At 52.0% G+C, this 27,129-nt stretch overlaps 4 protein-coding genes across 11 annotated transcripts; 3 read left to right on the forward strand and 1 right to left on the reverse strand.

Annotated features, from left to right (window-relative positions):
- The first annotated feature begins 2,359 nt into the window (after nucleotides 1-2,359).
- Nucleotides 2,360-7,975, forward strand: JTB (jumping translocation breakpoint). Of its 3 annotated transcripts, XM_072946508.1 has the most exons (7): nucleotides 2,360-3,394; nucleotides 3,555-3,592; nucleotides 3,796-3,878; nucleotides 4,344-4,423; nucleotides 4,820-4,949; nucleotides 6,348-6,416; nucleotides 7,855-7,975. In XM_072946508.1, the coding sequence occupies exons 1-6, from the start codon at nucleotides 3,312-3,314 to the stop codon at nucleotides 6,366-6,368; spliced, it is 435 nt and encodes a 144-aa protein (XP_072802609.1). In that variant the 5' UTR covers nucleotides 2,360-3,311; the 3' UTR covers nucleotides 6,369-6,416; nucleotides 7,855-7,975. The 3 variants fall into 3 exon arrangements, with proteins under 3 accessions (XP_072802609.1, XP_072802608.1, XP_006214771.1); XM_072946507.1 differs by lacking the exon at nucleotides 7,855-7,975 and having other exon boundaries at nucleotides 6,348-6,529; XM_006214709.4 differs by lacking the exons at nucleotides 6,348-6,416; nucleotides 7,855-7,975 and having other exon boundaries at nucleotides 2,582-3,394; nucleotides 4,820-5,139.
- CREB3L4 (cAMP responsive element binding protein 3 like 4) lies at nucleotides 5,279-12,791 on the reverse strand. 4 transcript variants are annotated; one of them, XM_015248258.3, is made up of 10 exons: nucleotides 9,421-10,477; nucleotides 9,121-9,295; nucleotides 8,623-8,869; nucleotides 8,347-8,468; nucleotides 6,756-6,848; nucleotides 6,517-6,623; nucleotides 6,331-6,399; nucleotides 6,139-6,223; nucleotides 5,866-5,962; nucleotides 5,279-5,736 (listed from the first exon to the last, which is right to left on the reverse strand). In XM_015248258.3, exons 1-10 carry the CDS (start codon nucleotides 9,576-9,578, stop codon nucleotides 5,546-5,548), a joined length of 1,344 nt encoding a protein of 447 aa, XP_015103744.1. In that variant the 5' UTR covers nucleotides 9,579-10,477; the 3' UTR covers nucleotides 5,279-5,545. The 4 variants fall into 4 exon arrangements, with proteins under 4 accessions (XP_015103744.1, XP_072802602.1, XP_015103745.1 ...); XM_072946501.1 differs by lacking the exon at nucleotides 9,421-10,477 and adding an exon at nucleotides 12,663-12,791 and having other exon boundaries at nucleotides 5,279-5,962; XM_015248259.3 differs by having other exon boundaries at nucleotides 5,279-5,962; nucleotides 9,491-10,478.
- A 78-nt stretch (nucleotides 12,792-12,869) lies between these two features.
- On the forward strand, nucleotides 12,870-16,995 carry SLC39A1 (solute carrier family 39 member 1). Of its 2 annotated transcripts, XM_015248293.3 has the most exons (5): nucleotides 12,898-12,985; nucleotides 13,233-13,295; nucleotides 13,690-13,908; nucleotides 14,072-14,202; nucleotides 15,359-16,995. In XM_015248293.3, the coding sequence occupies exons 3-5, from the start codon at nucleotides 13,722-13,724 to the stop codon at nucleotides 16,013-16,015; spliced, it is 975 nt and encodes a 324-aa protein (XP_015103779.1). In that variant the 5' UTR covers nucleotides 12,898-12,985; nucleotides 13,233-13,295; nucleotides 13,690-13,721; the 3' UTR covers nucleotides 16,016-16,995. The 2 variants fall into 2 exon arrangements, with proteins under 2 accessions (XP_006214772.1, XP_015103779.1); XM_006214710.3 differs by lacking the exon at nucleotides 13,233-13,295 and having other exon boundaries at nucleotides 12,870-12,985.
- A 475-nt stretch (nucleotides 16,996-17,470) lies between these two features.
- On the forward strand, nucleotides 17,471-27,061 carry CRTC2 (CREB regulated transcription coactivator 2). 2 transcript variants are annotated; one of them, XM_072946510.1, is made up of 14 exons: nucleotides 17,471-17,737; nucleotides 20,488-20,589; nucleotides 20,667-20,780; nucleotides 21,336-21,400; nucleotides 22,027-22,095; nucleotides 22,266-22,369; nucleotides 22,470-22,499; nucleotides 22,675-22,739; nucleotides 22,839-22,888; nucleotides 23,015-23,259; nucleotides 23,622-24,025; nucleotides 25,316-25,585; nucleotides 25,784-25,864; nucleotides 26,084-26,169. In XM_072946510.1, the coding sequence occupies exons 1-13, from the start codon at nucleotides 17,585-17,587 to the stop codon at nucleotides 25,862-25,864; spliced, it is 1,752 nt and encodes a 583-aa protein (XP_072802611.1). In that variant the 5' UTR covers nucleotides 17,471-17,584; the 3' UTR covers nucleotides 26,084-26,169. The 2 variants fall into 2 exon arrangements, with proteins under 2 accessions (XP_072802611.1, XP_072802610.1); XM_072946509.1 differs by lacking the exon at nucleotides 25,784-25,864 and adding an exon at nucleotides 26,415-27,061 and having other exon boundaries at nucleotides 17,477-17,737; nucleotides 26,084-26,270.
- Nucleotides 27,062-27,129: the final 68 nt, after the last annotated feature.

The following is a 27,129-nucleotide window of genomic DNA, read 5'->3' on the forward strand; positions in this document are numbered from 1 at the left end:
GTTGATCTGCCTGAATCTGGTCCTGTTATGCCAAGACCCTTCCTATAGCTCTCCCTTCCCCAGATGTTTAATTGGTGAAGAAAAGCAAGGAACAGAGTTTCTCTGAAACTGAAGGTCTGGACATCCTTTCTCCAGCATGGGGTTTAGAAGATCCTTGTGTGGGCAGTCTTGTCCAAGAGATTCCAAAGGAGAAGGGCTCTTACTGGGCCTCCCTAGGGGAGTGACAACCCTAGCCTCAGGGAAATAGTAGAACCAGTATTTTTTCTCCAGTGATTTCTGCAGGCACCTCTGATTCTGCCAGCAATCCCTTTAGGTAACTAGTGGCATTATTATCTGCTTTTATAGATGAGGAAAATGAGACACAGAAGAAGTTGATTTAATCATAAATATTGACTGAGCATCTACTACGTGCCAAGCACAACGGTCAAGTTAATGTTCTATAACCTCTGGGTGGTACTTACAAGAAGAGGGACTAGTAAAATTCAACAAAAACAGTTCCTAATTACTGAATAACAAAGAGGGAAAACTATTGGCATGCAACAGAACCACCAACAAAAAACTCAGGCAAACTCAGGCTTGATACACAGTCCCCTTAAGTATACGCAGCCCCCTTTTGCCCTTACACAACATGTTTTAAACAGTAAAATTATCTCACAGACTTGATCTTGTATCAGGATAATGAAAATGTCAGATTTGGTTTAGACAAAAAAACATTACTTTTATTCATGGATATGATGTTCAAGGCATTTAAAAAATCCCCAAGCCTTCAGTGTGGAAGGCACAACCTTCATCATCAGCAAAGCCTTTTTGTGTTTGTGCTGCTGTTTCTGTTGGTAAAAGACAACACTCAGAAAAAAAGTGACAGTGCCAGGAGAAGGACTCGGAAAATAATTCGATAAATGTATTAAGTATCTAAGCTTCGATGGGGTAAGGATCCTTATCTATGGCTTATGTTTGAGCTCTGTAGTCAACTGCCCAGCTTGTTTAATTTGCTCAACAGATGAGGAAAGACTTGCATTTTGTGAATCCCAGGAAGAAGATTGACATCTTTGTCATACCTCAGAGCAGATATTTTAAAGTCCAGTTTGAGCATAGAGATCTTATTCAGTTGCTTGGTATGGCTATGGGAAGTGAGATCTTACAAGATCTCAGTTTGTCATAAGACATAGTAGGAATGGGAAAGGCGTAACAGAATACTAGACTTCGGCCAAAACTCTTACAGCTAAAAGGTACTGGAAAAAACGTCATACCCTACTTTCTATAACATAAAACTATTGACACACACAGACAAATAATAAAGGAACAAATACATAGTTTCAAGCAAAATTAAAGCTCAGCCCTCACTAGGTGTTGGGTTTTTCTTTTTCAACTCTCACCCAATGATCTTTCTAGCCTGACAGTTCCTGCTTTTGAGAAGCCAGGTTAAAGTCTGATAGGAAGACAGAATTCATGGGATGTAGCATCAGACATACTGTTAATCTCAAAATAGAGTGTTCTAGCCCTTAAGGCTGGAGGGGAGGGGAGTAGGCTATGTTTTTTAGCCTGGAAAGATTTGTTGGGGGAGGAGAATGTGGAGCAGAGTTAACAAGGAAAAAGTATGGGGATAAATGCTTTGATTTTGAGAGGTGGGATATAGATTAATTAATAAAATTAACTAATAGTGCCTAGATTTATATGAAGTTTATTTTTAAATACCTCTTATGTATCTACTGAGCAACCAAGAAAACTAAACTCATATGGTCCAGTTGTCTGGGAGACAGCAGAAATACATATATGTAAAACTAGGAGGAAAATTCTGGCAGAATTAGTATAGTGACTGATATGTTACCAGACAGTAAAGCATTAACCTAGAATGTGGGTCAGATCACTGCAGTTCTAGATGTATGTTAAGGTTTGACTCCATGGGGAAAGCAGGCACAAGTCTGAAGCCTGGGAGGTGAAAGTCTAGGTTTAAGCCTCAGCCTTCCTACTAGCTCTGAGCTTGGACAAGTGACACACACTGAGTTTATTCACAAAAAGAGATAATAACCAACTGACTCCTCAGGATTACTGAGAATCAAAAGGAGCTAAATGCTGAATTCAAAAAGTATGATAGAAATGTGAGGCAACATAGAAGAGGATAAATTATTAGAATTAGAAGAGGATAAAATATTTTCATAGACATTTCACTTGCACCTTGCAGAAAAAAAAAACCAACAAAACCTAGAAAATGCATATTAGCATTTCCATTTTATACAGAACACTGAGAGCCAGATACCATTCTAAAGTTACGTTGCTAATAAGCACCAGAACCTAGACTCAACACTTCTTGGGAGTTCAAATCTCATGCTCTTATTGCATTATGTAGGAGCAAGGGAGCTGAAAACATTTGAGGAAGTCATTCAAAGGTCCGGCTGTGGAGAGTGATTTAGCAATTAATATCAGAGAAGGTGATACCGGAATAGAGCTGAGTGGGAGCCCAGAGACAGGAAAGGGCTTCACGTTCATCGCTGGTCTCGGGCATTCCTGGCCCCAGAGAGAAGAGAAAGTGCAGTTTCGCCTCCGTTCCTGGACGGCCAACTCAGCTTCTCCCCTTGACTGTAAAGGGTAAGGAGGTCAAAATCTGATGCTGAATGGTGAATCCCAAGGTTTTAAGGGGGGGAAGAAAGCCCCGAGAGGGCGACGCATTGTTCCTTTTTGTGTCTCGCTGTTCACCTAACGCCGAGGCAACAGGCAACAGCGCAGGGAGTAAGGAACCGAGAACGCCCACAAGCCGCACCACCGCCATTTCCTCAGTTCCCTCAAAAGACTACCAGGACCATAGTGCAACCGTGTGTGTGCCCCGTCAATAGGTCGCATCTCGCTGCTCGGATGCCGTGAAATCCAATTCCCAGGGAGCAGCGGGCGCGGCGCCACCAACCCCGAAAGACTACAAAGCCCATCAGGCAACTCGCGGACCTCCGCCTCCGAAGACTGGCCGAAAACCGACCGGCACCCAGGATCCTCCGCGGGACAAGATGGCCGCGCCGGGAGCGGAAGCGGAGCCGACAGGGTGCTAGGCCCTACGCCTCCTCGGCCTTTCGTGAGGACCTTACGGGTCCGACGAGGGAAACTCACGAACCTGTCAGGCAAATGCGTATTGCCTTTTCTCGCCGTGGCCATGGGGCCGTCCTGATAGAGCCTTGGAACTGACAGGCAACCACAGCATTTCGCAGTCCCGACTTGGAACCTCCCCAGGACTGCAGAGTAAGCGCCGCCTCTGCGTTCCGACAGAGGCACGAGGCCAGTCAAGCAGGTCCCTCTGTCCCGACAGGTGTGACACTGAGCACTCCATGCCTGCGGGCGCGGGGAGGCATGGCCCCCCCCAGGGCCGCCACCTCTGCTGGTTGCTCTGCGCTTTCACTTTAAAGCTCTGGTAAGGAGGGGCTGAGGACTGGGAAAAGGAGGGGACTGGAGGGTCGGATCGTCCCCGCCCCCCAGGTTGAGGGAGACCGTGTCCCGGGGCCGCGGAGGTGGGCGGTTCACTGTATTCTGGCTTCTTACTTTTGCCCCTTTCCCTCCCTCACCCGCTGCAGCCAAGCAGAGGCTCCCGTGCGGGAGGAGAAGCTGTCAGGTGGGTGATGGGTCTGGGAACACGACGCCCCTAGTTTTTTTGTTTTGTTACTACCTTCTCCTATGTGTCAACAGCACAGGTGGAAAAGGGCGGCATCACTTGGAATGAGGGCGTTCAGCTGGGCTGGGAAGTTGATGGGCAGAACTTTGCGGAGAAGTGTTTTCTGAACGAAATCTGCGGCTTGCATTTCTCTCCCTTTTTAGTGAGCACCTCAAATTTGCCGTGCTGGCTGGTGGAAGAATTTGTGGTGGCAGAAGAGTGTGCTCCGTGTTCTAATTTCCAGGCTGTGAGTATCAGTCTTCTCTCCCTTTTTCCTCCTATCTGATCAGTCCCTAAGTCTTCACTAAGAGTGCTTTTACATTGTCTTTTTGTCCTTTTCCTTGTGTTTTTATCTTTGTCCTTTCCTACTAAGGCCAAACCTGAATTTGTCTTTTCCCCTGAACATGTGCCCTTTCCCTTCCAAGTTAATGGCGACATCCAGCTAATCACCGTGTTCGGTTCATTTTTAATCCAGTAAGCTCCGGAACCTGCCCTCACCTCTCCTAGACTATTGTCCCTGAAGTGTTCTCATTAACACATATTCCGCATCATGCAACCACTGCCTCATCCTTACCATCGGAACTCTTCAGTAGTTCTCCGTTGCCTACCAGCTCTGAGCCATAGCACTTGAGCACCTGCTCATTCTGAATGGCAGCGTTTCTGCTTCTATTGCCCCTTCTTAACATGTGCTTTGGTCCTTTTCTCCTGTCAGAAAACCACCCCTGAGTGTGGTTCCACAGGGTATGTGGAGAAAATCACATGCAGCTCATCTAAGAGGAACGAGTTCAAAAGGTAAGTGTTGTCTTGAAATCTCCTAGATCGTCTCCTTTGCTCCTATGACTTTATGTAGATAGTCCCACCTCTTCCTCTTTGTCTAGAGGCAGCATGGCATATTGGAAAAGGAAGGGGATTTGGAGCCAAATGACTTCAACCCAAGTCCCACCTTTATTCTTCAGCACTATATTCTTGGCCATATTTGCTCATCAGCAAAATTGGTTAATACCAGCTGTTTATCTCACCAAAAAATAAATTACATAGTTGAGGGGGATTAAGGTACTGGAAACACCTTAGAAGACTGGTTTCCACTTTCCCCTTCAGATATATCTTGGTTAGGATGAAGCAGGAGGGAGATTAAAGGTAGAGGCTATCTGACCTTCCCTGGAAATAACTGTTTCTTCTTGCCCTCAGCTGCCGTTCAGCTCTGATGGAACAACACTTATTCTGGAAATTTGAAGGGGCTGTTGTGAGTGTGGCCTTGGTCTTTGCTTGCCTTGTCATCGTTCGTCAGCGACAGCTGGACAGAAAGGCTCTGGAAAAGGTCCGGAAGCAAATTGAGTCCATATAGCTACCTTCTCCCCTTTTATGGGGTCTTAGAGACCCTATCGCAGACAGAGAAAGTGGAATGGACTGACTCATGCCCCTGGTTCTCTGGAACCTTATGGTGGCACCCCCTTTCTCCCATCTTCCCCATCTAAATCATTAATGAGTAGAATAAAAAGTAAAATCATTTCCTTCCCTACTGTAATTTGATTTGGAGCAGGAAGTCATGGGGGTAGAGAGGAAAAGGGGTGGCAACTTCAGGCTCCAGTTTACCGAGTATCTATCTTCCCTGTCTTCTACTACTTACTTAAAACTTCCAGGATACAATTTCAGCAAAAAAACAAAAAGTTTATTTCTCAGCCAAAAGGTCTGCTTCCCCTAAACCCTATCCCCAAAGAAGAAATAAAACCACAGATACATAACAAAAGTATTTGAGGTGCCCCCTCACATAGGCAGACTGAGCTCAGACATCTAGAGTATCCTGAGCCCTGAGGCCAGAGAACCCTGAATGGGAATCCCAGGTGGGAAGCAGAACCACAGTGGAGCCCTGAATTCCTTATTGTGAATGGGAAGTGGGCCAGGAAGTGTTACAGCTCACATCTCATCTCCGTGCAGCACAGTTCTGATGTGCCTGTTGGGCCCTGCCCTCCCTTCCTTCTCAAGCAGTGTCTGTGTTGAGCCATTTGCACCCTTGGCCCCAGGTGGCCCCTCCAATCTGGACTCAACCACTGGGTTCTCCAGATTTTCTGTCATGTCCTTGTGAGTCAGGATGTTTCTGGAAATCACTGTGGGGTGAAGGAAAAGGGCAGTAGTATAGTGCTCCCTTGGTTGGGGGATCCTAGACAGAACAGGACCTCCCTCCCACCTCTTGACTACCCTGGAAAACAGAATCCCTTCCTGCCTTTGCCTCTCACCTCCATGAGGCTGGTAATCCTCAGGCCCAGCTTCTGGTAGGCCCTGAAAGGGGCTGAAACTGGGCAGGATGATGAGAGCCAAGGAGAAAAGAAGGATCTGGGAAGAAGCAAGAGGACACTTGGGCTGTGGGAACAATAAAGGAAGGGAACAGGGGGCAGTTGGGGTCATTAGGGACGGGAAGATAGGTATGGCTAGGAAGTGGGGGTGTCAGGATGGAAATGTGGCAGAAGATGGAGGAGGTGAGGGAGAGATGGGAAATAAACTAATGGTACCAGAACACAAGTGCTAGTCTGGGCAGCTTTGTTGGAAGTTTGAACAATAAGCATCTGCAGCTGGCGGAGCTGAGTCACCAGGGAGCTGGGAAACAGGGAATGAAGAGTTAGATCTCCTGGAACCAGGGCCCAAGAATGGTGACCCTGTATGCTGCACCCTTCTCCCAACACGCATACTATGTTTTCACTCACATGTTGTGTCTCTCCAGCTCCTGGACTTTCTTCTGTAGTTCCTGATTCTGTGCAGAACAGGCAGCCACCCTAGGGAGTGTGGAAAGGTAGGATAAGGCTCTGTAATCACGTGAGCCCCTGACCTTACCTCCCTTGGTAAAGGAAGGGGGCCCAGATGTGTAAGCCTGCAATGTGAGGCAAATGTACCTGCTCTCCAGTCCATCGATGTACTCTTTCTTCCGTCGCCGACTGTCCTGAGCTGACTGCTTGTTACGAATTTTCCTCCTGACCTTCTTGAGGACCCTCTCCTCTGCCTGGGGACCCAGGGTGTGTCAGTCCTGGGCCCTTAACCTCCCTCGATTCCCCACCTCTCCCCTGGTATCCTGACTCCTCAGAGGCCATGGAAGGGCTGCTGGGTTAGGATACTCTTTGGGGAAGCACGTTACCTTAGTGAGGGGCAGGTGAGAGGGTAGGGAAACCCCTTCCTGTCCCAGCAGACGCTTCTCCTCATCTGTCAGGAACAAGGTTTGACAGGGCAGCTGGTAGGGGACAAGAGAAGATGAGAATGCAGAGAGGATCATGCCATTGTCAGTACCCAGGCCGTACCCCTTGCATGCCTCCTGGAGAGTGTTTCTTACACTGAGGAATAACAAACCATGAAATGAGGAGCAGGGACCTTAATTCAGACAGACTCTGGATTGAGCCAAAGGGAGTTCTTGAGGCTGACAAGGGAGAGGGGAGGTGGTTTTGTCATATTCTTTGCCCACTAACTTAGGACCTTGACACTCTGAGCAAGCTAGGGAGGGACTGTTCTGGTCCACGTCTCCCCAGACCTTAGGGGTATTTGAAGAGGATGTGGAGTAACTCACTAAGGTAGAGTTTGCTTAATCTTACAGCAGGCAAATGATTCACTTTCAGCCATTAAATTTGGCAGAGCGTTATCCAGTTACCTGTCAACCACAGGGAAATCCCTGGGGCAGGGGCCCATTCTCCCCTAGAGTCTGAGCCCCCCTTTTCAGACTGAAGTTCTGTCCCATCTCAAAGAATTCCCCAAAGGCAACCAGACTGAACAACTTCTCATAACAAAAGTATGTGGGGAGAGTAGATGGTATCTGGTAAGCTGAGCCTATCAACTGAATAACTTGCTTTTCTAACTCATATTCCTTTTTGAAAGACTTACGGTTCACTTTGTGACTTAAGAGGAATTTGCTTTTGTTTTTGCCTCCTGATGGTCTCTTGGCTTTTAGCTAAACCACTTCTATCTTTGCTGTTTTCTGATGTTCCCTTCTTGCTCTTGTGACTATTTGGCAAAATATTACCAGACTCCCCAGTGTTTTTGATACATAGTCAAGTTTAGATGCCTCAGACTTTTTAAGGTTTCTCAGCCTAGATTCTAAGATGCTTGGCTTGGCATCCAGTTGTAGCTTCCACAGATTTGCAGGGAGGCTAGAACCCATTCCCTGCCTTTTGCACACAAGGCATTCTTTCCAGGATAAAGGGAGGCACAATGACCTGAGCAAGGCCCCCTCCTCATCCCCACTGCAGGAACCAGCCCAGCCAGTCTTGGGAAGCTGTGTGATGTGTGACCCTCCCTACACTGTAACCCTGGGCAGTGGGTGCCTGCTGAACATTGTTCCAGTAATAAATCTAGTTGCAGTTGCTTCTACACCCTGTGCCCAGTAACCAGTTGGAATCCAGGTGGCCTGTCCCATTTCCACGTCCTGACCCAAAGCTGAGACAACTGCCCTGGCTGAGCAGACAGTGCACACAGATTGGGGCTTTCTCCTGAGCCTTGTCCCTGGATTCCCTCACCTCACCCTCTCCTTAACTGAGGCATTACCACCTTACCCCTGAGGGCTTCTGTCCCTCTTATCCTTTCTTGTTCTAAAGTTGCCCATATCTCCATGGCATTCAGGCCTGATGCCACAAAAACTGAGGCAAAGACAGTGTTCAGCATTAGTTTCCCCCTCCCTCATCCCCTTCTCCCCAGTTCTGTACATCAGGGAGTACTGAATCCAGCTGACCCCCGAGACTCACCAGGGCTGCAGGAGGCACTGGGTTTACAGTGCCCGCTCTGGGCAGGATGTGCGCATGAGTGTCAGCAGGCAGCTCACTGACCACGCAGGCATCAGGCACCATAAATGGTGGGCTCCACTGATCTGAAGGAGACATAGGTGATTGGGAGAAAGGAGATGCAGGGTATACCCTGATGGCTGCAGGGCCTGAGTAGTGGCACAGGGTGGGGAAGCCCCCTTAACCCCAGGCTTAGGGCTGGACCTGAAAGGCCATTGTCCCCTTTCCATAAACACTGACCTAGTTGGATGGAAATGAACCCTACAGCTGTCCCAGCTTCCTCCTGCATCCTCTCCAGGGCTCCTGTCTCATAGACAACCTGATAGAGGGCAGGGGAACTGGGTGGCTTCGGGGCAGGGGGACTGTCTGGATGGCCAGGATCCTCAGAGTTTCCACTGTCACTGCCAGGAGATGCTTCTGAGCAGTACACTTCATTGGGATCAATGAAAAGCTTCAGGAAATCTTCAGACTCACTCTCTCGAAGACCCTACAGAAGAAGAGGGTGTATATGTGTACAGCGAAGAATTCTGGAAGTCCTATCTGATGTCAAAACTAGATCCTTCATGCTTCAGTTTCAGTTCCTTCTGTCCTTGGACATGAGAATAGTGGAGAGTTACAGCTCATGTCTATTTTAGGGGCTCTGTCTTCAGACCTCTCTGAGTGGAGGCTAAAGCCTCTTGGACTTCTTATTACAGAGTTGTGTCTCAACCCACACCCACCTCCATTCATCACACTCACACAGCCATGGCCCCCACTGGACTCCCAGCCTTGCAGCCCCTGTTCTTGCAGCCTAGTTACTGGGCCTTCTGGAGGTAGAGAGAGTCCCAGCTCCAGGAAGGATCCTGTTGAGAAGACATCTTCTGGGGGCTCCAGCCACACATCCAGCAGGTCAGGGGTTCTGAAATCCATGCTTCTGCAGGGAGGGTGGGGGGTGGAAGTTGCAGAAATGGGGTGATAGCTCTCCCCCTCCCTCCCCCAGTTTCTGGGTTCATCTCCCTCTTCCATTGTCCCCCTTCCTCACCTGTGCAGCCCCCTCACCTGTCACCCGGAGCTCTCTCCTCCAGCCTTATCTCTGGCTCAGACCAACAGGCTCCCCACTGGGTATTACCTGTTCCGAAGAGCTCAACCGTGCCAAGCCAGCTAGCCCGTTGATGGCCCCAAACACTACACCTTTTCTTTTCTCCAGGATCTCGCATCCTGGACCTGCCTAGCCAAACCCCGCCCCCAATCTTAACAGTTCGAATGTGGGTTGCACCTAGCCAGGAGCCACGATAGGGGCGCAGTATCTGGGAGCAGTGTTAAGACGCTGAGCGTCCACAAACGGAACTTAAGGGAAACAGCAGCCTTGCCCTTTCTGCCTGAGTTTCTCCTAGTGATAGTAGATCTTCCTGAGGATTTAGTGGCTCCTCAGGGAAGGATAGAGATGACTGGAGCACTGGACGCTTGAATGTTCTCTGGCCATCAATTTCATAGGCCAAGGCGGGGTTGAAAACAAAGGAGGGAAGAGTCCACAAGGATTGCTCAAGACTTACAGAGACATCCCCTCCCCCACCCTGTGGCGTCTTCCCACGGTTGAGTCTGATTGGAAGCTAAAGACATAGGGGTTTTGAGGGGCAGGCCATTGAGCCAATGGGATACCGCCTCCAGGCAGGCTCCGCCGTAACTGGTCGAAATGGGCTGTCAGAGACGGCTTGAGGCCAATGCGGCCAGGGCTCTTATTTGTCCCGCGGGGATTGGGTTCAGCGGGACCAAAGGGAGGGTAAGAGACAGAAGACAAATTGTAGGGAAGCGGGGAAAAGTTCCGGGATTGTGGGTAGCTTGGTTTAGTTTCGCTTGCGCGTGACTCTGAAACCCTAGGCCGGGAATAAATAACTTGTTGACCCAAGTTAAGTGACAGAGCTTCGACTCAGCGGGCGGAAAGTCGTGCAGTCGTGTGTTATCCAAATCTGTTATCCAAGCATTATAGTACTGATAAAGAACAGCAGTTACACATACACACTCACAGGACTCTGTTAACTAACGGAGAGACAAGGTCTAGAAAACTGCAAAAGGTTAAAAAAATCATTTGGATTTGGTTTGGGAATCTGTCTTATTTTTTGCGAATAATTACCAACAACATGCAATTTGTATCCTACGTGTATATAGATTACAAAATGTTTTCATAAACATTGTTCCTCATTTAATCCACAACAGCTCTGAGGCAGACAGGGAAGGTGATGTTTTTCCGATTTTACCTATGAGGAGTCAGAGATACACGACTGGAATGTAGTGATACGGAAACTCAGAAAATTTTGCCTTGGTCTAGAGACTGATGACCCAGGAATTCACTTGAAATAAAATAACGAAGCTATACTGATAGAGGTATAATTTTCATCTGCCTGCCTCCCCAACAGTACTTCAGATAAAGGATAGGAGTGAATAATAAAGCACAAAAATTTGGGATGTGGATTCACAATTCTTCCCTCGAAAATTTGAATGGGCTAGGGGTAAAGACAAGCACAGGGTCTAATATTTATTGAATAATTGATATATGTTAGGCATTTTCCTGTTACTCTTATAATTCTCATAGCAACTCACAGCTGGCAGAGAGAGTAAGTTAATTTTCTCAAGATTACTCTGTAAGTAGCTGAACCAAGATTTGAATGTCTGAGCCCATATTCTTTGCACTATACGAAGGAAGCTATCTTGCTGGGACTTTCTCAAATTTTCCCACTGTCTTTTCTGCTCATCTCCCTGCATCCTGCTGAAGTATGAAGAGACAAAGCTGGCTCATGCAGAGCTCCAAGGAAAGCAGAGCTGTCCTTTTTGAGCTCATTCCTAGAGCAAGGAAGGTTTCAAAGAGTTTCCTGCAGGCTGCATGTGTAGAGACAATTAAGTGGAAAATACACAGTTGCCCCTGGTTATCTGCAGGGGATAGGTTCCAGGAATCCACCCACCTCCCCGTGAATACCAAATTCCTCAAATGCTCAAATCCCTTAGGTAAAATGGCAGAGCATAGTCAGCCCTCTGTATTCACAGTTTCTGCATCTACAGATAGGGAGGACTGACTGTACTCAGCTTCTATTAATGTTAGAAGTGGGCTAGTCTAACGTCCTTCTTCCACCTGATTTATCAAGCTCCTGAGAGAGAAAATGACTTGCTTTACATTACACATCAAATTAAGGTAGCGCTGGGACTAGAACCCAGGTCTCCTGACTCCCAGTCCATGATTCCTTGTTAATGCTACTAATCATCAATAATCTTTTTAAAAATAATCTTGAAAGCATAATTTGCCACAGACAGACCAGAGCATGCATAATATTCCCTTGACTATTCTGGAGTTGCCTCTAATAGTAATTTTTCTCTTTTAATTAAGAACTTGGAACAACAATTATTCTTTTATTAAATTATAGAACACAAATATCCCAATTCACTTACACCCTGATCTTAGAAAAAGAAAAGAATGATTCTTTTCTCCTAAGCCCCCTCCATCAGAATGTCCTCCTGTCCCTCTTCTTAAGGAAGTTGCCGGCCTCCCCTTCTAGAGCCTTATCAAAGGCATCACCTTGTCCCTTCTTCAGGTGAGGCCTTTTCACCTTTGCAAAAAAGAACAGACTAAGCCCCCTTTATTTTCCTCCTTTGTGCCCTACCCTCCCATGAGACTAGAAGAGGATTCTGATAGCACAGGGATGTGGGCCAAGACAATTCAGGCTAAGGAAACAGTTAAGGTCCAGAGTCGAAAATACCTTGGTTCATTCAAGGAACAGAAAACAAAAAGGAGGCCAAGAGGGCTGGAGGGAGAGAAGTTGGAGAATTCCAGATGGCTTTGGCGAGAACTCTGGACAGATGCCTTGAGGTATGGTAAGGATGATAAATGGAGTGTACTGAAACTATTCTCTGAGTGGGGTTCCAGCAACCCCTGAGAGGGGTCCCACCACTTTACCAACTTGCAGGCAGAAGGCTGCACAGAAGTCAACTCGGGCCATTGGTAGTTCAATGTTTGATATTCAGGAAATACCCGCACTTTGCTATCCCCCTTTTCCAAGTCTGCCTTGTCTTTTTTTTTTTTTCCTTGTGGGTGCTAGCTAGGAAAGTTAAGCAAGGAAGTCAGTCCTAAGGTGGGAGCTTTCCCTTTGGCGCCAAGGTGCACAGAAGCGGTCTTAGAACTTTGGCCCAAGACCCGGCAGATACCCTTAAAAATGTGGTAGGCGGAAGACTTGGGAAAGGGGGTTGGATATAGAGCACCAGCCTTGCCCGCGGGATTTCTAGCTTCCCCTTTTATAATCTCCAAAAGATCGAACCTTTGTGACCCGCCAGTTCCGCCCTCCAGACATCCACCGCAGAGCCCCAGGCCCTCGGGCCCCCAGGTCCTCTCGGAATTCCTTTTCCTTGCTCTCCCCAACTCTCGGCTAGTCTCCGCCTCCGTCCGGCTCCGGCTGCTGGTCTCTGATTGCTTCTAGCTCACGTCACTCCCAGTCGGGCCCCGCCCTCCAAGCGCTGTCATTGGCTGCCGTGGGCGGGTACGCGGCGGCTGAGGCGGGAGGGGGAAACGATGGGGAGGGGGCGGGAATTCCCGACTCCCGACCGGAACCGAGCGGATGCGGTGTAGTGAGACCCTCGAGAGGTGAGTGCGGGCTCCTGGAAATCAAGATCGGGGTAGGCTGCCCAGGCCTCCCGGGGCCTACGAGCCAGAGTCCCGGCTCTCACATTCTTCTGCTTCCCGGGACGCTGGCGATCTCAGACCCCGCCTCCCGGACCCCGGACTTCCAGACACCGCCCTCAGTTGTCGGGTCAGCCCGCCCCGGGACCCCAGACCCCTAGAGTCATCTGCCTAGACGACCCAGCCTGTGAAGTGGTCACTCTGCTTTCAGGGGGATGGCGCTGGGGAAATAGGAGCCGGAGAGTGATCCAGCACCCCAAATCGTCTGGCTCAGGTAGTCCATGAAGCTACCCGCGACATCTCTCCCCAACCCCCTTCGCTTCATCCACTCCTTCCCGGAGAGGAGAGCCTGGCCTCTACTTTGCTTAGAGCACCCCAGCTCCCTAGTTCTGTTGGAGCTCCGGGTGAAAGGGTAAAACGAGAGATATCCACACAGTCCTCATGCCTCAGTTTCCCCCTTTCTGGGTCCCTGAATAAGTCACTTGAAAGGGGTAAAGTCTGAGAGGAAAGGGGAATATTTCCAGTACAGGAGTGGATGAGTCATACTGGGTTAAGGAAGATCGTGAAGCGGCTGGGGTGAGGGACCTGCATTCTGCTGACCAGCCTTCCCCTTCCCTTGGCCCTGTCTTTCCTAAGTGACCACTCCCCTACTCACTCTGTCTTCCTAGGTCTGAGAGTCATTGGAGCTACCATAGCCACCATGGGGCCCTGGGGAGAGCCAGAGCTCCTGGTGTGGCGCCCGGAGGCAGTGGCCTCGGAGCCCCCGGTGCCCGTGGGACTGGAGGTGAAGTTGGGGGCCCTGGTGCTGTTGCTGGTGCTCACTCTCATCTGCAGTCTGGTGCCCATCTGTGTGCTGCGCCGGCCCGGAGCTAACGCTGAAGCCTCAGGTAAGCCTTGTCTTTTCCCTGCTGCCATGGATGCTTGGGATAGGGGAGGCTCTGGGACTAAGGAAGGTGACCTAAGAGGGGAGTGACCATTGCTTGGGTTGGAGTAGTGGGGTCTAAAGGGGGTTCCTTTGTTCATTCCCCTTTATGGTCCACTCCTGTCCAGCCTCCCGCCAAAAAGCCCTGAGCCTAGTAAGCTGCTTTGCGGGTGGTGTCTTTCTGGCCACATGTCTCCTAGACCTGCTGCCTGACTACCTGGCTGCCATAGATGAGGCCCTGGCGGCCCTGCACGTGACGGTAAGTCCTGATCAACTGCATGTGACCCTGTGTATGTGGGTGTTCCATCACATACTTCTAGGAGAGGTGGTTTGTATGGATCTTCATGTGTCACTCCATGAGTGTGTGGAAGCCTCTTGGCATGTGACCCTATGAGCTGTGATTTTTAGTTACAGAGCCTAACTCTCTCTGTGGGTTCTCCTCCCCCCCAAACCCTGAGTCCTGTGTGCCCCTATGTACCCTTTGAGACAGTGTGAGGAAACTTATTACCAGGTGTGTGACCTACTCTGGCGGTTCCTTAGTTCCAGCCTCCAGGAAGTTAATAGCACTCCAAGAATCATCTTCACCCTCTCACTGCTTTCCTGAAGGGCTGGGGATAAAAGTCTCTACAGGCCTGGAAAGGCTAGGAGGCAATTCCCAGGGCCCTCGTATTGCTGACCAAAGAGGCTATAGCCCAAGGAAGTAGGATGTGGGGAAGATGAAGTCCAAGGCGTAGGAAAGTCCCACAGGAAAAACTGAGACAGTTGGGGGAACTGAGGAAGTAACACTGACTATAACCCTCTGTGTGCCTGTGACTGAGTGACCTGTGTCTCTGTGTGACTGTGTGTAACCCTGATTGTCCCGTGACAGTATTTGGCTCCGTGTGTGAGCATTTGGAAAGATGGGCCAATGTGTGACCTTTTGTTTATATGCCTACATGTGGCACTTTGTGTCTGTCTACATTAGTGACTCTCTGCTGCGGGTAGTTTTGCTCACACCTTCCCTCAGGAAACATCTGGTAATGTCTGGAGACATTTTTGGTTGTCCGAACTCAGGGTGGGAGGGCTTGCTGCTGCATTTAATGGGGAGAGGCCAGGTATGCTGCTAAACATCCTGTAGTGCACAGGACAGCCCTCTGCAACAAAGAATTCTCCAATCCAAGATGTTAATAGTGCCAAAGCTGAGAAACCATAGTCCACATGTAACACTGTCAGTGACACCATAAAATCCATAAGGTTGTGTATCATTCTGTGTCTATGGCACCAAGTGTCTCTGTATTTCTGTGTAAACGAGAGTGGCTTTGTCTGTGTGGGACACCAAATCTGTGTAGCTGGGACTCCCCTAGACTCTGCATCTGACTCTTCTTCCCCACTCTTGACCTATCTCCTGAACTCCATGCTGCCCCCTCTGCCCACAGCTCCAGTTTCCCCTACAAGAGTTCATCCTGGCCATGGGCTTCTTCCTGGTCCTGGTGATGGAGCAGATCACACTGGCTTACAAAGAGCAGTCGGGGCCACCACCTCGAGAGGAGATGAGGGCTCTGCTGGGAACAACGAACGGTGGGCCGCAGCACTGCCATGATGGACAGGGGGTCCCACAGCCAGGTGGAGACCCTGCAGCGCCCTCAGCCTTGCGTGCCTGTGTACTGGTCTTCTCCCTGGCCCTGCATTCAGTGTTCGAGGGCCTGGCGGTGGGGCTGCAGCGAGACCGGGCTCGGGCCATGGAGCTGTGCCTGGCTTTGCTGCTCCACAAGGGTATCTTGGCAGTTAGCTTGTCCCTGCGGCTACTGCAGAGCCACCTGCGAGCACAGGTGGTGGCTGGCTGTGGGATCCTCTTCTCGTGCATGACACCTCTGGGCATTGGGCTGGGGGCAGCTCTGGCAGAGTCGGCTGGGCCACTGCACCAGCTGGCCCAGTCTGTGCTGGAGGGCATGGCAGCTGGCACCTTTCTGTATATCACCTTCCTGGAAATCCTGCCCCAGGAGCTGGCCACTTCCGAGCAGAGGATCCTCAAGGTCATTCTGCTCCTAACAGGCTTTGCCTTGCTCACTGGGCTACTCTTCATCCAAGTCTAGGGGGCTCCAAGATGGGCAGGGGAGGTTGGGTACCACATGCCCTTGACCTTCCTCCCCTCCCCCAATGTGTGGGGAATAAGAAGGAGTGAGGCAGGGAGATATTGAGGACCAAAGACCTCTCTGGGAGGTAGGGATAGAGCCTTTGGGACTATTTGGCCAATGAGAGGGAAGTGGACAGACAAGAGCCTGGCTCTCAGGCCCAAGGGACAAAAGATGGTCAAGTCACTAGAGACATGATCAAGGGACATTAGTATTGGGGAAGACACTGAGTGCTGGTATCAGGTCAGACTACATGCAGGGACGAGCTGACACTGGGGAGGCTGGAAGTGGGCACCCAGCTGCTGTGAGACAAAGGTATAGAGAGAACACAGGCCCAGAGGCAGCAGTCCTGTTGGTTCTAGCCCATTTCAGCCCTCTGTCACTTGGAGGGGACCTCTCCTGCTTTTCTTTGCTCCTACCCTCGTATCTATTTTCCTCTTCTTTTCTCCCAGGGGACTAGTGCCAAACGGCCTCTTCTGCCAGTTTTGGTACTTTCTCTGGCTTCTCCAGTCCTGCTCACTCCTCTGGTTTTAAAGTGCCAAATAAGTCCCCGCCCTCTTTCTCAAAGCACAGCGATGGCACTGAGCCCTGCCCAGCACCTCAGTGGTGGGTGACTACTTACTCTTTGTTTTCGTCCCAGATCCTGGGGTGGGGCAGAAATGTTTGCTGAGTTGGGGTCGGGGGAAGGTTGTTAGAGCTATGGTCCCCTACCACTGCTGCACCCTAGGAATGCTGAACATGGTGCCCCATGCCCAGATGATAAACACTGAGCTGCCAAAACTTTTTTTATACCAGAGGATCCCAAGGGGGAAGGGAAAGGCTCACCCCCATGGTTATTTTTGGGGAGGGAGGGCTGTGCTTAGGGCCATATTATCTAGAATCTATTTTACTAATTGACCTGTTTTGGGACATGTTACCCAAATAAAACATGTTTGTATACATCTGTACAGTATCTTATTTGTCTTGGGAAAGGGGTGGGCACGTGGCGAGTCTGAGAGGGCCTGAGCCCCAGATGTTTAGAGCTGTTCCAGTATCCCTGGTCTCACTGTTTTCATTCAGGCCCCTTTGGTCCCCTTCCCTGAAGATGACCAAATTTTTCCTCTTGTCTCTTCTTCCCTCCCTGTCTCCACCCCTTCCCTTTCCTCCCAGTTTCCTTTCCTCTCTAATCCCTCACCCGTTAGTGTTTGTAGGCTCGAAACCAGTTTAGAACTACTTTTCCCAGCTTGCTCCGCGCAGAGAGGCGCTGAGGAGGAGGAGCAAAGTTACCAGTTCCCGGAGTCAACAGGGCTGTTGGGAAATGGTGTCCGTTTCCTCTCCCTCACAGCGTGACTGGGGCTATGAAGGAGTCACGTAAACAAACTACAATTCCCGGCGGTCCCCGCGCGCAACAGGTCAGGGCTAGGCTGGGGCCGGGTTCGCGGTGCTCGCTGAGGCGGCGGCGGCGGCTACGGCTGGAAGAGCCGGGCCGGGGCCCGCGGCGGAGGCCGTGGCTTGTATTGGGGGGGTGGCGGGGAGGGACGGGGGAGGAATATGGCGACGTCGGGGGCGAACGGGCCCGGCTCGGCCACGGCTTCAGCTTCCAATCCGCGCAAGTTTAGTGAGAAGATCGCGCTGCAGAAGCAGCGTCAGGCCGAGGAGACGGCGGCCTTCGAGGAGGTGATGATGGACATCGGCTCCACCCGGGTAAGGGGCCGCGCCGGGGAGCGGGAGCGGAGCTCAGTAGTTACCGACCCAGGAGCCGAGAGGCGGGGCGGGGGCGGGAGCCGGGGCGAAAGAGGCGGAACGCGGCAGGGGCAGCGGCCGCAGCCGTCTGGGAGGCGCGGGTGGAGGGCCGAGGGGCAGGAAGACGGATTTTGCGGGAGGAGGTCGAAAATACCAGAGAGGTTGAGGGTTTGGGAACGACTTGGGACCGAGTAAGTGAGGCGAGAGTGAGCAGAGAGAGAAGGTAGTCCCCGAAGCCCGGCGGAGGTAGGAGGTGGGTGGTCCTTGTGCATCCCTGATTGAGTTCTCCCCGGGATTCTACCGAAGCATCTCCGATGTTGGGTTATGGGGTGGAGAGATGGCCTCTTTGCCCTCGTCTGGCTCCTCTGTGTTGATGATCTCCTCTAACCTGGTTCCTCTGTCCTGTTGTGCTACTCTCGGCACTTCACTATCTCCGGGAAAGGGCCCCTTGAGTGGTTTGAACGGCAACGCTGGGTATGGGGCAGGAAGTCCCCTCCTGCGTCCCGTCCCTTTGCTTCCTTTTTCAAATACTTCTTGTGGTTTCCTGACGTGAATGAAGGTGAGATCCATTGCTCACAGACTGGTGCTTGGTGTTTTGCCCTGGTCGCCTTGGAGAAAAGATAGGGCTTTGAATCGCAAAAGAGGGTAACCAGTTGGCTATAGGTTGTGTAGAACCTGATGGTTTACTGAACTTATTAGAGAGATAGCTGCTTTGTGGGTCCCTTATGGGGTGCCTTAGAGGGTCTTATAAGTGTAGGAAATATTCATTCCTGAGAAGTTTCAGGGAAAAAGTCCTGGCAAAGTTGCCTCTGAAGCCCCTCTAAGCCTTGATTTCTTGCTTCCCAGGACTGGATGTCAGAGTGAGGAGTGGGAAGTCATCCAGCTGGTATGCAGTCCTAATTTAGGGACACATTATTCTCGAAACAGCAGGTGAAGATATTGCAGTGATCCCTCATGTCAGGGAGCTAGCTAGGAGGAATTTAAGGAGAGATGATGGAACATAAATACCACATTTCAAAGCGCTGCTGCGTTTCATTGACCTTGTCTATGACTGGGACTCTGGTTGTATTTTTGTGTGTGTCTCCCTTAACTCTGTTAGTCTTTTTTGTGTTTTTTACCCCTTTGAGTCTCTAGAGACCATGTGTCCTAGTTTGCGGGAGTCAGAACAGAGAAAGTTAGGTGGGGAAGCAAATCCTGTGTGTGTGTACGCACACGCACATAACTCCCTCTCACTGCCATGAGGATCATGATCTGACTGTTCACTGCTCCTCTTTTAGGAACTTTTGATCATGGTTGGGGCAGAGGCAAGAAGGTAGGCAAGTTGCTGACCTCCAGCTGGCAGCTTGAGGCCATGCCTTCTGGACTGTGACTCCAGCGGAGGCACAGTTGGACCTTGGGGCTTGTATGTTACAAAGAAAGGCTCAAAAGTTGGGCATTCTATCTTTGTGATGCCTTGGTCTTTCAAAAGATCCCCTCCACCCACCTTGCCCCTACTGGGTTACTTCTCTTCTGCACATAAAAATCTCATGGGCATACGTGGTCAGGGCTTGGGGACTCAAGAGTCTAAGGCTAGAGATTGGAGACCTTGGGGCCCAGCCTGTTATCCGGCCATCTGGGAGGGCTCATCTGAGGCAGGTGTGGCCTTTGGGGCCTGTACTGCTAAGAGGCTGGGGTTGTCATATGTAGTAGTAGCAGTCCTGAAGTGGCCCAAAGGTTAGCATAGTGCCCACCAGACTCACTGGGCTGACCTTTTGGAACAGAAAGTCAGTTCTGATGTCAGTCCAGGCACAACAGTGTGCTCTTAGAACTTACCACTCACCAGCTGCCCTGGGTCTGCTTATTTGGCTGTTGGCAGTGGCTGAGCCTCAGAATTAGGTGCTCACCTCTCACAGAGGGACACGGGATCTGTAGGAAGACTGAAACTGTGCCAGGCTGAGGGTGGTGGTGTCTTACTCCAGTGCTGCACATGTCTCCCCAAAGCGGGGATGAGGCCAAGGAGATGGCTCTGGGCCAGGCTGGAGTGGGCTACCATGCCTTTTCTCACCCCCATTGTCCAGGCTCCCCTGCCAATTCAGGGGCTTTAGGACCAGGTAGAAGAATGCTTCTTGGTTTGGGCACTGTTTTTTCAGCTAGGAGAGCCATCATTCCTTATTTGTAGAGTTTGTGAGGTGCAGGCTCTTTGTAGCCTTCCTGAGGCTGGGCAAACGGCAGAGCTGGGAAGCCTGTGCCTGCCCTCCAGAGTGGGAGGGAAAGAGGCTGGCAGTAATGGCTCCATGGCATCCACCTGTGGCCCTCCGCTTGTCTTCCAATTAGTCCTGGACACATCTGGAAGGGAAAGCAGAGGTGCCTAATAGGCACCCTTCCCCAGGAGTTAGCTCATGTGACTAGCCTGGGGGCACCTGGCCACCCCGCAGGGACTCTGTTTAGACTGATGCCAACTGGAACAGGCCCTGAGCAGAGTGTCAGGCTCCGCCTGGCAGAGTGATGCCAAAAATTAGTGATAGCACCAATGAGGGTAGTGTGCGGAGGAGCCAGGGCAGTGTTTGCACCAGGTCTCAGTGGACCTGCCCCTGGCGCTGGTCTTTCTTCTGGTAGATCTCTTAAAAGCCACAGCAGTAGTAGCATGTCCTGGAGACAGGGATGGCCAGGGTGGCCACAGGAACAGTGCTCAAGACCCTCCCTGACACTCCCATCTGTCCTCCATGTCTCAGTTACAGGCCCAAAAACTGCGATTGGCGTACACAAGAAGCTCCCACTATGGTGGCTCTCTGCCCAACGTGAACCAGATTGGCTGTGGCCTGGCTGAGTTCCAGGTGAGTGGACACCAGCCTGGGAGAACACAGGCTCTCAGGCAGCTTCCCCCTGTTGACTCACCTGTCTCTTTTGGCAGAGCCCCCTCCACTCACCCTTGGATTCATCTCGGAGCACTCGGCACCACGGGCTGGTGGAACGGGTGCAGCGAGATCCCCGAAGAATGGTGTCCCCACTTCGCCGCTACCCCCGCCACATATCCTTCACAGGGGTCTGGGGAGTCTGGAGGGCAGTGGGATGGTGTTCCTCAGGAACTCGTGGTAGGGAGGGACCTGAAGCACTGTCCAGACCCATCCTCCAGAAGTTCTTCTTTACCCAGCCTCCCTGAAAAGTGATGTCTGGCCCAAGTGCTGGCGCCGGCTCCTGAGGCTGTGCCCTCCGTCTCTGGCTGGCGCTGACTGTCCTGACTTCAGCTTGCTCTTTGCTGGTAGAGGCAGGGCTCCCTGATATGTCTCCTGCTAAAGGAGGTTTGCGTCCCTCTTCCTTACATTTCTGTTCTTAGCTTTCAATCTGAGACCTCCACAGACCTCTCTCCCCCAAGCCCTGCCCAGATATTCTCCTATATTTTGCTGACTCCACTAGGCCTGATTCCCTTTTTCTCTTCCATTCTTTGCCTGTTCTGTTGCTCCTTGTAGAGGAGGAGAAAGGTGTTTGTTTCTTCAAACAACTCATCTGCTGCCTCCACTACTTTTATCTGGTCTCCCTCCCATCCATCCCCTCCTCACTCTCTTCCTTAACTGATGCTCTTCACATTGACAGCTCTCCATACAGTCCTGCCTACTTGTCTCCTCCCCCAGAGTCCAGCTGGCGGAGGTCAGTGTCTAGGGCAGACAGGATCTCCTGCCCACTCTCTGACTTGTCTCTGGCAGGAGCTTGGGTTGGGTCTGAGCCTGTGGGCTAGGCTTCCAGCAGTATTTCCTCGCATAATGGCAGGGCTGGGAGGGGTGGGGGTAGGTGGAGTAGGTGGGTCAGAGTCCGGTCTTGGCCATGTTGACACGGGTGGCCAAGCCTCCCAGTCCAACCAGAGCAGGACCAATGGTAGCTGGGGTGTGTGTGTGAGGGGGAGGGGAGAATGGCAAGGTGGCAGGTGAAAATGGCTGTCTCCTGTCAAGAGCGGGTGTCAGACGTAGTATTCTGGCATGTAGGTTTCTGAACCCTGTCTCTGTCCATCTCATCCCTAATGCTCATACCCAGCAGAGCTGCTGAGCTCCAAGATTCCTATTTAGCTTGTCCTGGCAGATAGAAGTTGAGAATTTCCTGGTCTCCTAGGTTGTTTGGGAAGAGGGTTCATGGATCACAGATCTCAGAAGAACCAGAAAGAGGCGTGATCCTGGGTGCCCAGCCCCCTCTACCTTGGCTGCCCCACATTTTCCAACCCCCATCCCTGCCTCTGGTCCATTGCTAGCCTTCCTCCTGATGACTTTGTTTTTCCATCCCAGGACAATGCCCTGGGGCAATTTCCCTGCAGAGAAGGGGCAGTTGTTTCGACTACCATCTGCACTTAACAGGTGATGGCCCTCGCCTTCTTTAGGCCACATCTCTTCTTCTCTGTAGTTTCTGGGGCCCTACTCCCTCACCCCACCCTGTCGCAGCCCAGCTAGTGTTTTCCCCGACTGGGCAGGGCATGAGGACCAGGAAGCCTGTCAGTGCTGTCAGCTCATCTCTGTTCCCCCAACAGGACAAGCTCTGACTCTGCCCTTCACACAAGCGTGATGAACCCCAGCCCTCAGGACACTTACCCAGGCCCTGCCCCTCCCAGCGTCCTGCCCAGCCGCCGTGGAGGTAAGTGGCCACGTCCCAGGGTCCCGGGTAGCCATGGTGCCTTTGTTGGAAGCAGGTAGGCAGGTGGGCATAGCAGCCAACTCCACTGCCTCCTTTGCAGGTTTTCTGGATGGTGAAATGGACTCCAAAGGTATGTGTTTGTCAGCACGTTCAGCAGGTGGGAGCTGCATGCCAGGGAACTTCTGGGCCGGCGCTGGGGGCTTAGTGCAGGGCCATGGAGTGGGACTCCCTCCTGCCTGCCTCTGCTCCCTGACCTGCCTTACTGGCTTCTCCAGCCCTCTCATCACCACTCTTTCTCTTTCAAGTCCCTGCTATTGAGGAGAACTTGCTAGATGACAAGCATTTGCTGAAGCCATGGGATGCTAAGAAGGTAGGCGTGGCCCGTGGTCCCTCCTCTTTCCATGGGGCAAGTCTTCAGGGTCTGCCACTGAGCCCTGTCCTCATTTGCCACGTGCTTCCCTCTTCTCAGCTGTCCTCTTCCTCCTCCCGACCCCGGTCCTGTGAAGTCCCTGGAATTAAGTAAGTACCTCTGTGAAGTTGGCTGACGGGTAGGGGAGGAAAGTAACAGGAAATGTGGGCGGCTGATCTCCGCTCTTCCCTGTCCACTGCCCCCTCCCACTTACAACTTGTCCTCTCCTTTCCCAGCATCTTTCCGTCTCCTGACCAGCCTGCCACTGTGCCTGTCCTCCCACCTGCCATGAACACGGGAGGCTCCCTACCTGACCTCACCAACCTGCACTTTCCCCCACCGCTGCCCATCCCTCTGGACCCAGAGGAGACAGCCTACCCCAACTTGAGTGGGGGCAACAGTACCTCCAACTTGACCCACACCATGACCCACCTGGGCATCAGTGGGGGCCTGGGCCTGGGCCCAGGCTATGATGCGCCAGGTGAGTGGCTGTCCTAGCGAGGTATCCATGGGGTGCTGTCTGGCTGGAGGGACAAAAGGGTGGGAGGCTTGAGCACCTGGGATCCTCCTGTGACTGTCCACACCAGCCCCTCACCTGTCCAACCCAGGATTCCCTCCCTGCAGTTTTCTGCCAGGGAGAACTGGTAGGTGTGGCTTCTCCTAGAAAGAAGATGGAGAGCAACTCCCAAGCGGGCAATGCCAACCTCACTGTCAGGGACAGAGTAGGGAGGACATTGTGTTGCCACTTCCATAGTCTGGTCACTGCTCCTCATTCTGGGCAGAAACGGGCCCAGTTCCCATCAGTAATGTTGGCATCTCTGGTTTTTTTGTCTGTCCCTACAGGACTTCATTCACCTCTCAGCCACCCATCCTTGCAGTCCTCCCTAAGCAATCCCAACCTCCAGGCTTCCCTGAGCAGTCCTCAGCCCCAGCTCCAGGGCTCCCACAGTCACCCCTCACTGCCTGCCTCCTCCTTGGCCCGCCATGCACTGCCCACCACCTCCCTGGGTCACCCTTCACTCAGTGCCCCAGCCCTCTCCTCCTCCTCCTCCTCTTCCGCTCCATCTCCTGTGCTGGGTGCCCCCCCTTTCCCAGCTTCTACCCCTGGGGCCTCCCCCCGCCACCGCCGTGTGCCCCTCAGCCCCCTGAGTTTGCCCGCGGGCCCAGCCGACGCCAGAAGGTCCCAACAGCAACTGCCCAAACAGTTTTCGCCAACAGTGTCACCCACCTTGTCTTCCATCACTCAGGTATGCGTGGCTGCCTTCCCTACGTGTCTGTGTCCCTTCCCCTTCTCTTCTGCCAACTTCTCTCCCTCCCACCCGGCTTTTCTCAAATCCCTCTTCTCTTTACTTCCCATGTTCCTGGTGTCATCCATTCCCTTCCATTCCTCTGTCCTCTTCCTGCCCCACCTTTCATCTTGTTTCCTCCTGGCTTTAGAGTACAAACCCTGGGGTTAAGCTTTCTGATGTTAAATCCTCGCCCCGCCTCTTACTAGCAGTCTCCTTGGCTAGTTATTTAACTTTTACGAGCCTCGGCGTCCTCATCTAGAAAACAAGGCCGGTATTGTCAGAACTGAAGGAAGTGAAGTTCTTAGCCCTGTACCTAGCCTGGTCGCACGCTCAGCAGATGGTAGCCTGTCCTTTCCCTTTTCTCCCTTTTTATTTCCTGTCCTTCTTTTCTTGTCTGTTTTTCCCTCCTGCCTCCTTCCTGTCCCATCTCCTCTCCATCTCCCCTCCTTCTTTCCTAGATTTCAGAGAGTTAGAGACTGTCAGATTGTGGAGCCCAATCCCTTCATTTTACAGACAAGGAGGTTGGGGCACAAAGGGAAAGTGACTTTCCCAAGTTTATACAGCACGTTAAGAACAGTTGGAACCAGAATTAAAGCTTCTTAGTTTAGCATTTTTTCTTCAATGTTCAAATCCTTAGCTCTTCCCTCCGTCCCCATCCTTCTCTGTTTTGCTCTTTCTGCTCCCCACTCCTTCTACCCTAATGCTCTCATTCCCTCTCCTCTGCCCTACTCTCCTCTCCTTCTCTGTTGTTCGTTCTTCCCTGGAATGTGTGTTCTGTGTTCCATCTTTACACAGGTCCCCTTTCCTGTAGGAAAGACTAAGGCCAGGCCAGCAAGGGCTTTGCTCTCTTGGAGCGAGGTTCACGCCCCTTCTCCTTCCCTCCTTTTCCCCTCCTTCCTCTCCAGCTCCCTCTGGCCTCTTCAAGACTTTAGAACAGTAGTTCTCAAGATCACTTTTGTGTGATCAGTCGCTTGTGAGTTGTCACAAGTGGTTGATTACTAGCAGTAGTTGATGTACCAAGGTTTAGGAACAGTTTACTCCTGGAGTGGATTCCAAATTATTCTTGTGTTAGCCTCACTCAGTCTCTTTCATTCTGAGATGCATTTTTGAGTAATCGCACCCCAGGGATGCCCAATGGAATGCTGTCAGGTTTGTGTTGAGCTTAAGAGGCTGGGAAGCCCTGATAAAGACTTCCTTTTAGGGAGCGCACTGAGGGCTAAGCCCCCCCTTTTCCTTGCTTCTCTTTAGGGCGTCCCCCTGGACACCAGTAAGCTGCCCACTGACCAGCGACTGCCTCCATACCCATACAGCCCCCCAAGTTTGGTTCTGCCCACCCAGCCACCCACCCCAAAGCCTCTACAGCAGCCAGGTCTGCCCTCCCAGGCCTGCTCAGTGCAGCCGTCAGGTGGGCAGCCCCCGGGCAGACAGCTGCATTACGGGACACTGTACCCACCCAGCTCCAGCGGGCATGGGCAGCAGTCTTACCACCGGCCGATGAGTGACTTCAGCCTAGGGAGTGTGAGTACCCAGGTCCCTATCTTGGAAGCAGGGGAGGGGATGGGGGTGGGTCAGAAGAGCCTGAGTGGTATCTCAAGGATGCCCTGAATTGGGAGATCTAAGTGGAGGAGATCCTCCCCCCCCACCCCCTAACAGAGTACTGCCAACTTGGGGTTCCCCTCTTCCTGCATTTGACCCCACTCCTGCTCCTCTCCCCAGCTATCTCTGCGCAGCTTGCTCTTTGGTGACTACTGCTTTGACCTGTTGTCTTCCTGGCACGCACATGCTCTGTCCCAGTAGGTACGGTGCCCACACCTACTTTGGGCCCCGTGCTCACTTGCGTCGCTCTGCTTGCTGCCATCTCCCTCTGTCTCTGCTTTTGTTCCCGAGGTGGGGTGGTGGGGGGAGGGGTGTGCAGATTAGTGGGCATAGGGGATGCATTAGCAGGGCTCGGCCAAGGCAGGCAGGAACACCCTGTTCTGAAGCCTGCTTCCTCAAGGTCTGTCTGTGTGTCCATAGCTGGAGCAGTTCAGCGTGGAGAACCCATCCACCAGCCTGGCGCTGGATCCCTCCAGCTTTTCCGAAGGGCCTGGATTTTTAGGGGGTGAGGGGCCAGTGAGTGGCCCCCAGGACCCCCATGCCCTCAACCACCAGAACTTAACCCACTGTTCCCGCCATGGCTCAGGGCCTAACATCATCCTCACAGGTAAGAGGGGAGGATGGTGACAGGGGCAGGAGGGCGGTGGTGGAAGGAGGGTGTGATACATTGGTTGGCGCAGCAGGGGACTGAGGGGGTCTTGGAAGAGTTCAGTGGGTGTAGGGTCCTCACTCATCTCTTCTGCCCACACAGGCGACTCCTCCCCCGGTTTCTCTAAGGAGATTGCAGCGGCCCTGGCTGGAGTGCCTGGCTTTGAGGTGTCAGCGGCTGAGCTGGGGCTGGGGCTGGAGGAGGAGCTGCGCATGGAGCCACTGGGCCTGGAGGGGCTCAACATGCTCAGCGACCCCTGTGCCCTGCTGCCCGACCCTGCTGTGGAGGACTCGTTCCGCAGTGACCGGCTGCAGTGAGGGCTCCTCATCGCCATGCCTCTTCTGGGGCCTGTCCCCCGTCACTGTCCTGTTCCTCCCTTCCCCCTGGCCAGTAGAGACTCCACTCTCTGCCCCCAGATCCTCTTTCTAACATGAATGAGGGATCCCAAGAATGAGAAAAAGCAAGGGGTTTGTCCAGGTGGCCCCTGAGTTCTGCACAGGGGGCGGGCCTGGGGGAGCTCAAGGGAGGGCCTAAAGCACTTGTAACTTTGAACCGTCTGTCTGGAGGTCAGAGCCTGTTGGAAAGCAGGGGGCATAGGGGAACCCCGGAGGCAGGGCTTGTCCGGATGCCTGGGGTGGGCAGTGCCAGCCCCTCCTCACCACTCTTCCCCTTGCAGTGGAGGAGAGAGCCAGAGTGGATATTATTTTTTATTAAATATATTATATGTTAATAAAAAAATCATTATCAAACCCTTGGTGTGGTTGGGGGAGTTCTTGGGGCACGGGACCCTTTTATCTGTTAAGTTTTGGGCATCTTC

Source organism: Vicugna pacos, chromosome 21 (assembly GCF_048564905.1).
Source record: "Vicugna pacos chromosome 21, VicPac4, whole genome shotgun sequence".
Lineage (NCBI taxonomy): Eukaryota > Metazoa > Chordata > Mammalia > Artiodactyla > Camelidae > Vicugna > Vicugna pacos.

What these genes read in the sequence shown, in the direction of transcription:
- CRTC2 (XM_072946509.1), top strand. Translation starts at nt 17,585, where the DNA reads ATGGCGACGTCGGGGGCGAACGGGCCCGGCTCGGCCACGGCTTCAGCT. An exon ending in CACTTCGCCGCTACCCCCGC is followed by an intron (nt 20,781 to 21,335) that starts CACATATCCTTC and finishes ACTGATGCTCTT; the next exon opens with CACATTGACAGCTCTCCATA. An exon ending in CCTTGTCTTCCATCACTCAG is followed by an intron (nt 24,026 to 25,315) that starts GTATGCGTGGCT and finishes GCTTCTCTTTAG; the next exon opens with GGCGTCCCCCTGGACACCAG.
- SLC39A1 (XM_006214710.3), top strand. Translation starts at nt 13,722, where the DNA reads ATGGGGCCCTGGGGAGAGCCAGAGCTCCTGGTGTGGCGCCCGGAGGCA. An exon ending in AGCTAACGCTGAAGCCTCAG is followed by an intron (nt 13,909 to 14,071) that starts GTAAGCCTTGTC and finishes ACTCCTGTCCAG; the next exon opens with CCTCCCGCCAAAAAGCCCTG. An exon ending in TGGCGGCCCTGCACGTGACG is followed by an intron (nt 14,203 to 15,358) that starts GTAAGTCCTGAT and finishes CTCTGCCCACAG; the next exon opens with CTCCAGTTTCCCCTACAAGA.
- CREB3L4 (XM_015248257.3), bottom strand. Translation starts at nt 9,578, where the DNA reads ATGCGAGATCCTGGAGAAAAGAAAAGGTGTAGTGTTTGGGGCCATCAA. An exon ending in GAGAGAGCTCCGGGTGACAG is followed by an intron (nt 9,296 to 9,420) that starts GTGAGGGGGCTG and finishes CCCTCCCTGCAG; the next exon opens with AAGCATGGATTTCAGAACCC. An exon ending in GTTCATTTCCATCCAACTAG is followed by an intron (nt 8,469 to 8,622) that starts GTCAGTGTTTAT and finishes TGTCTCCTTCAG; the next exon opens with ATCAGTGGAGCCCACCATTT.
- JTB (XM_006214709.4), top strand. Translation starts at nt 3,312, where the DNA reads ATGCCTGCGGGCGCGGGGAGGCATGGCCCCCCCCAGGGCCGCCACCTC. An exon ending in GCGGGAGGAGAAGCTGTCAG is followed by an intron (nt 3,593 to 3,795) that starts GTGGGTGATGGG and finishes CTCCCTTTTTAG; the next exon opens with TGAGCACCTCAAATTTGCCG. An exon ending in AAGAGGAACGAGTTCAAAAG is followed by an intron (nt 4,424 to 4,819) that starts GTAAGTGTTGTC and finishes TCTTGCCCTCAG; the next exon opens with CTGCCGTTCAGCTCTGATGG.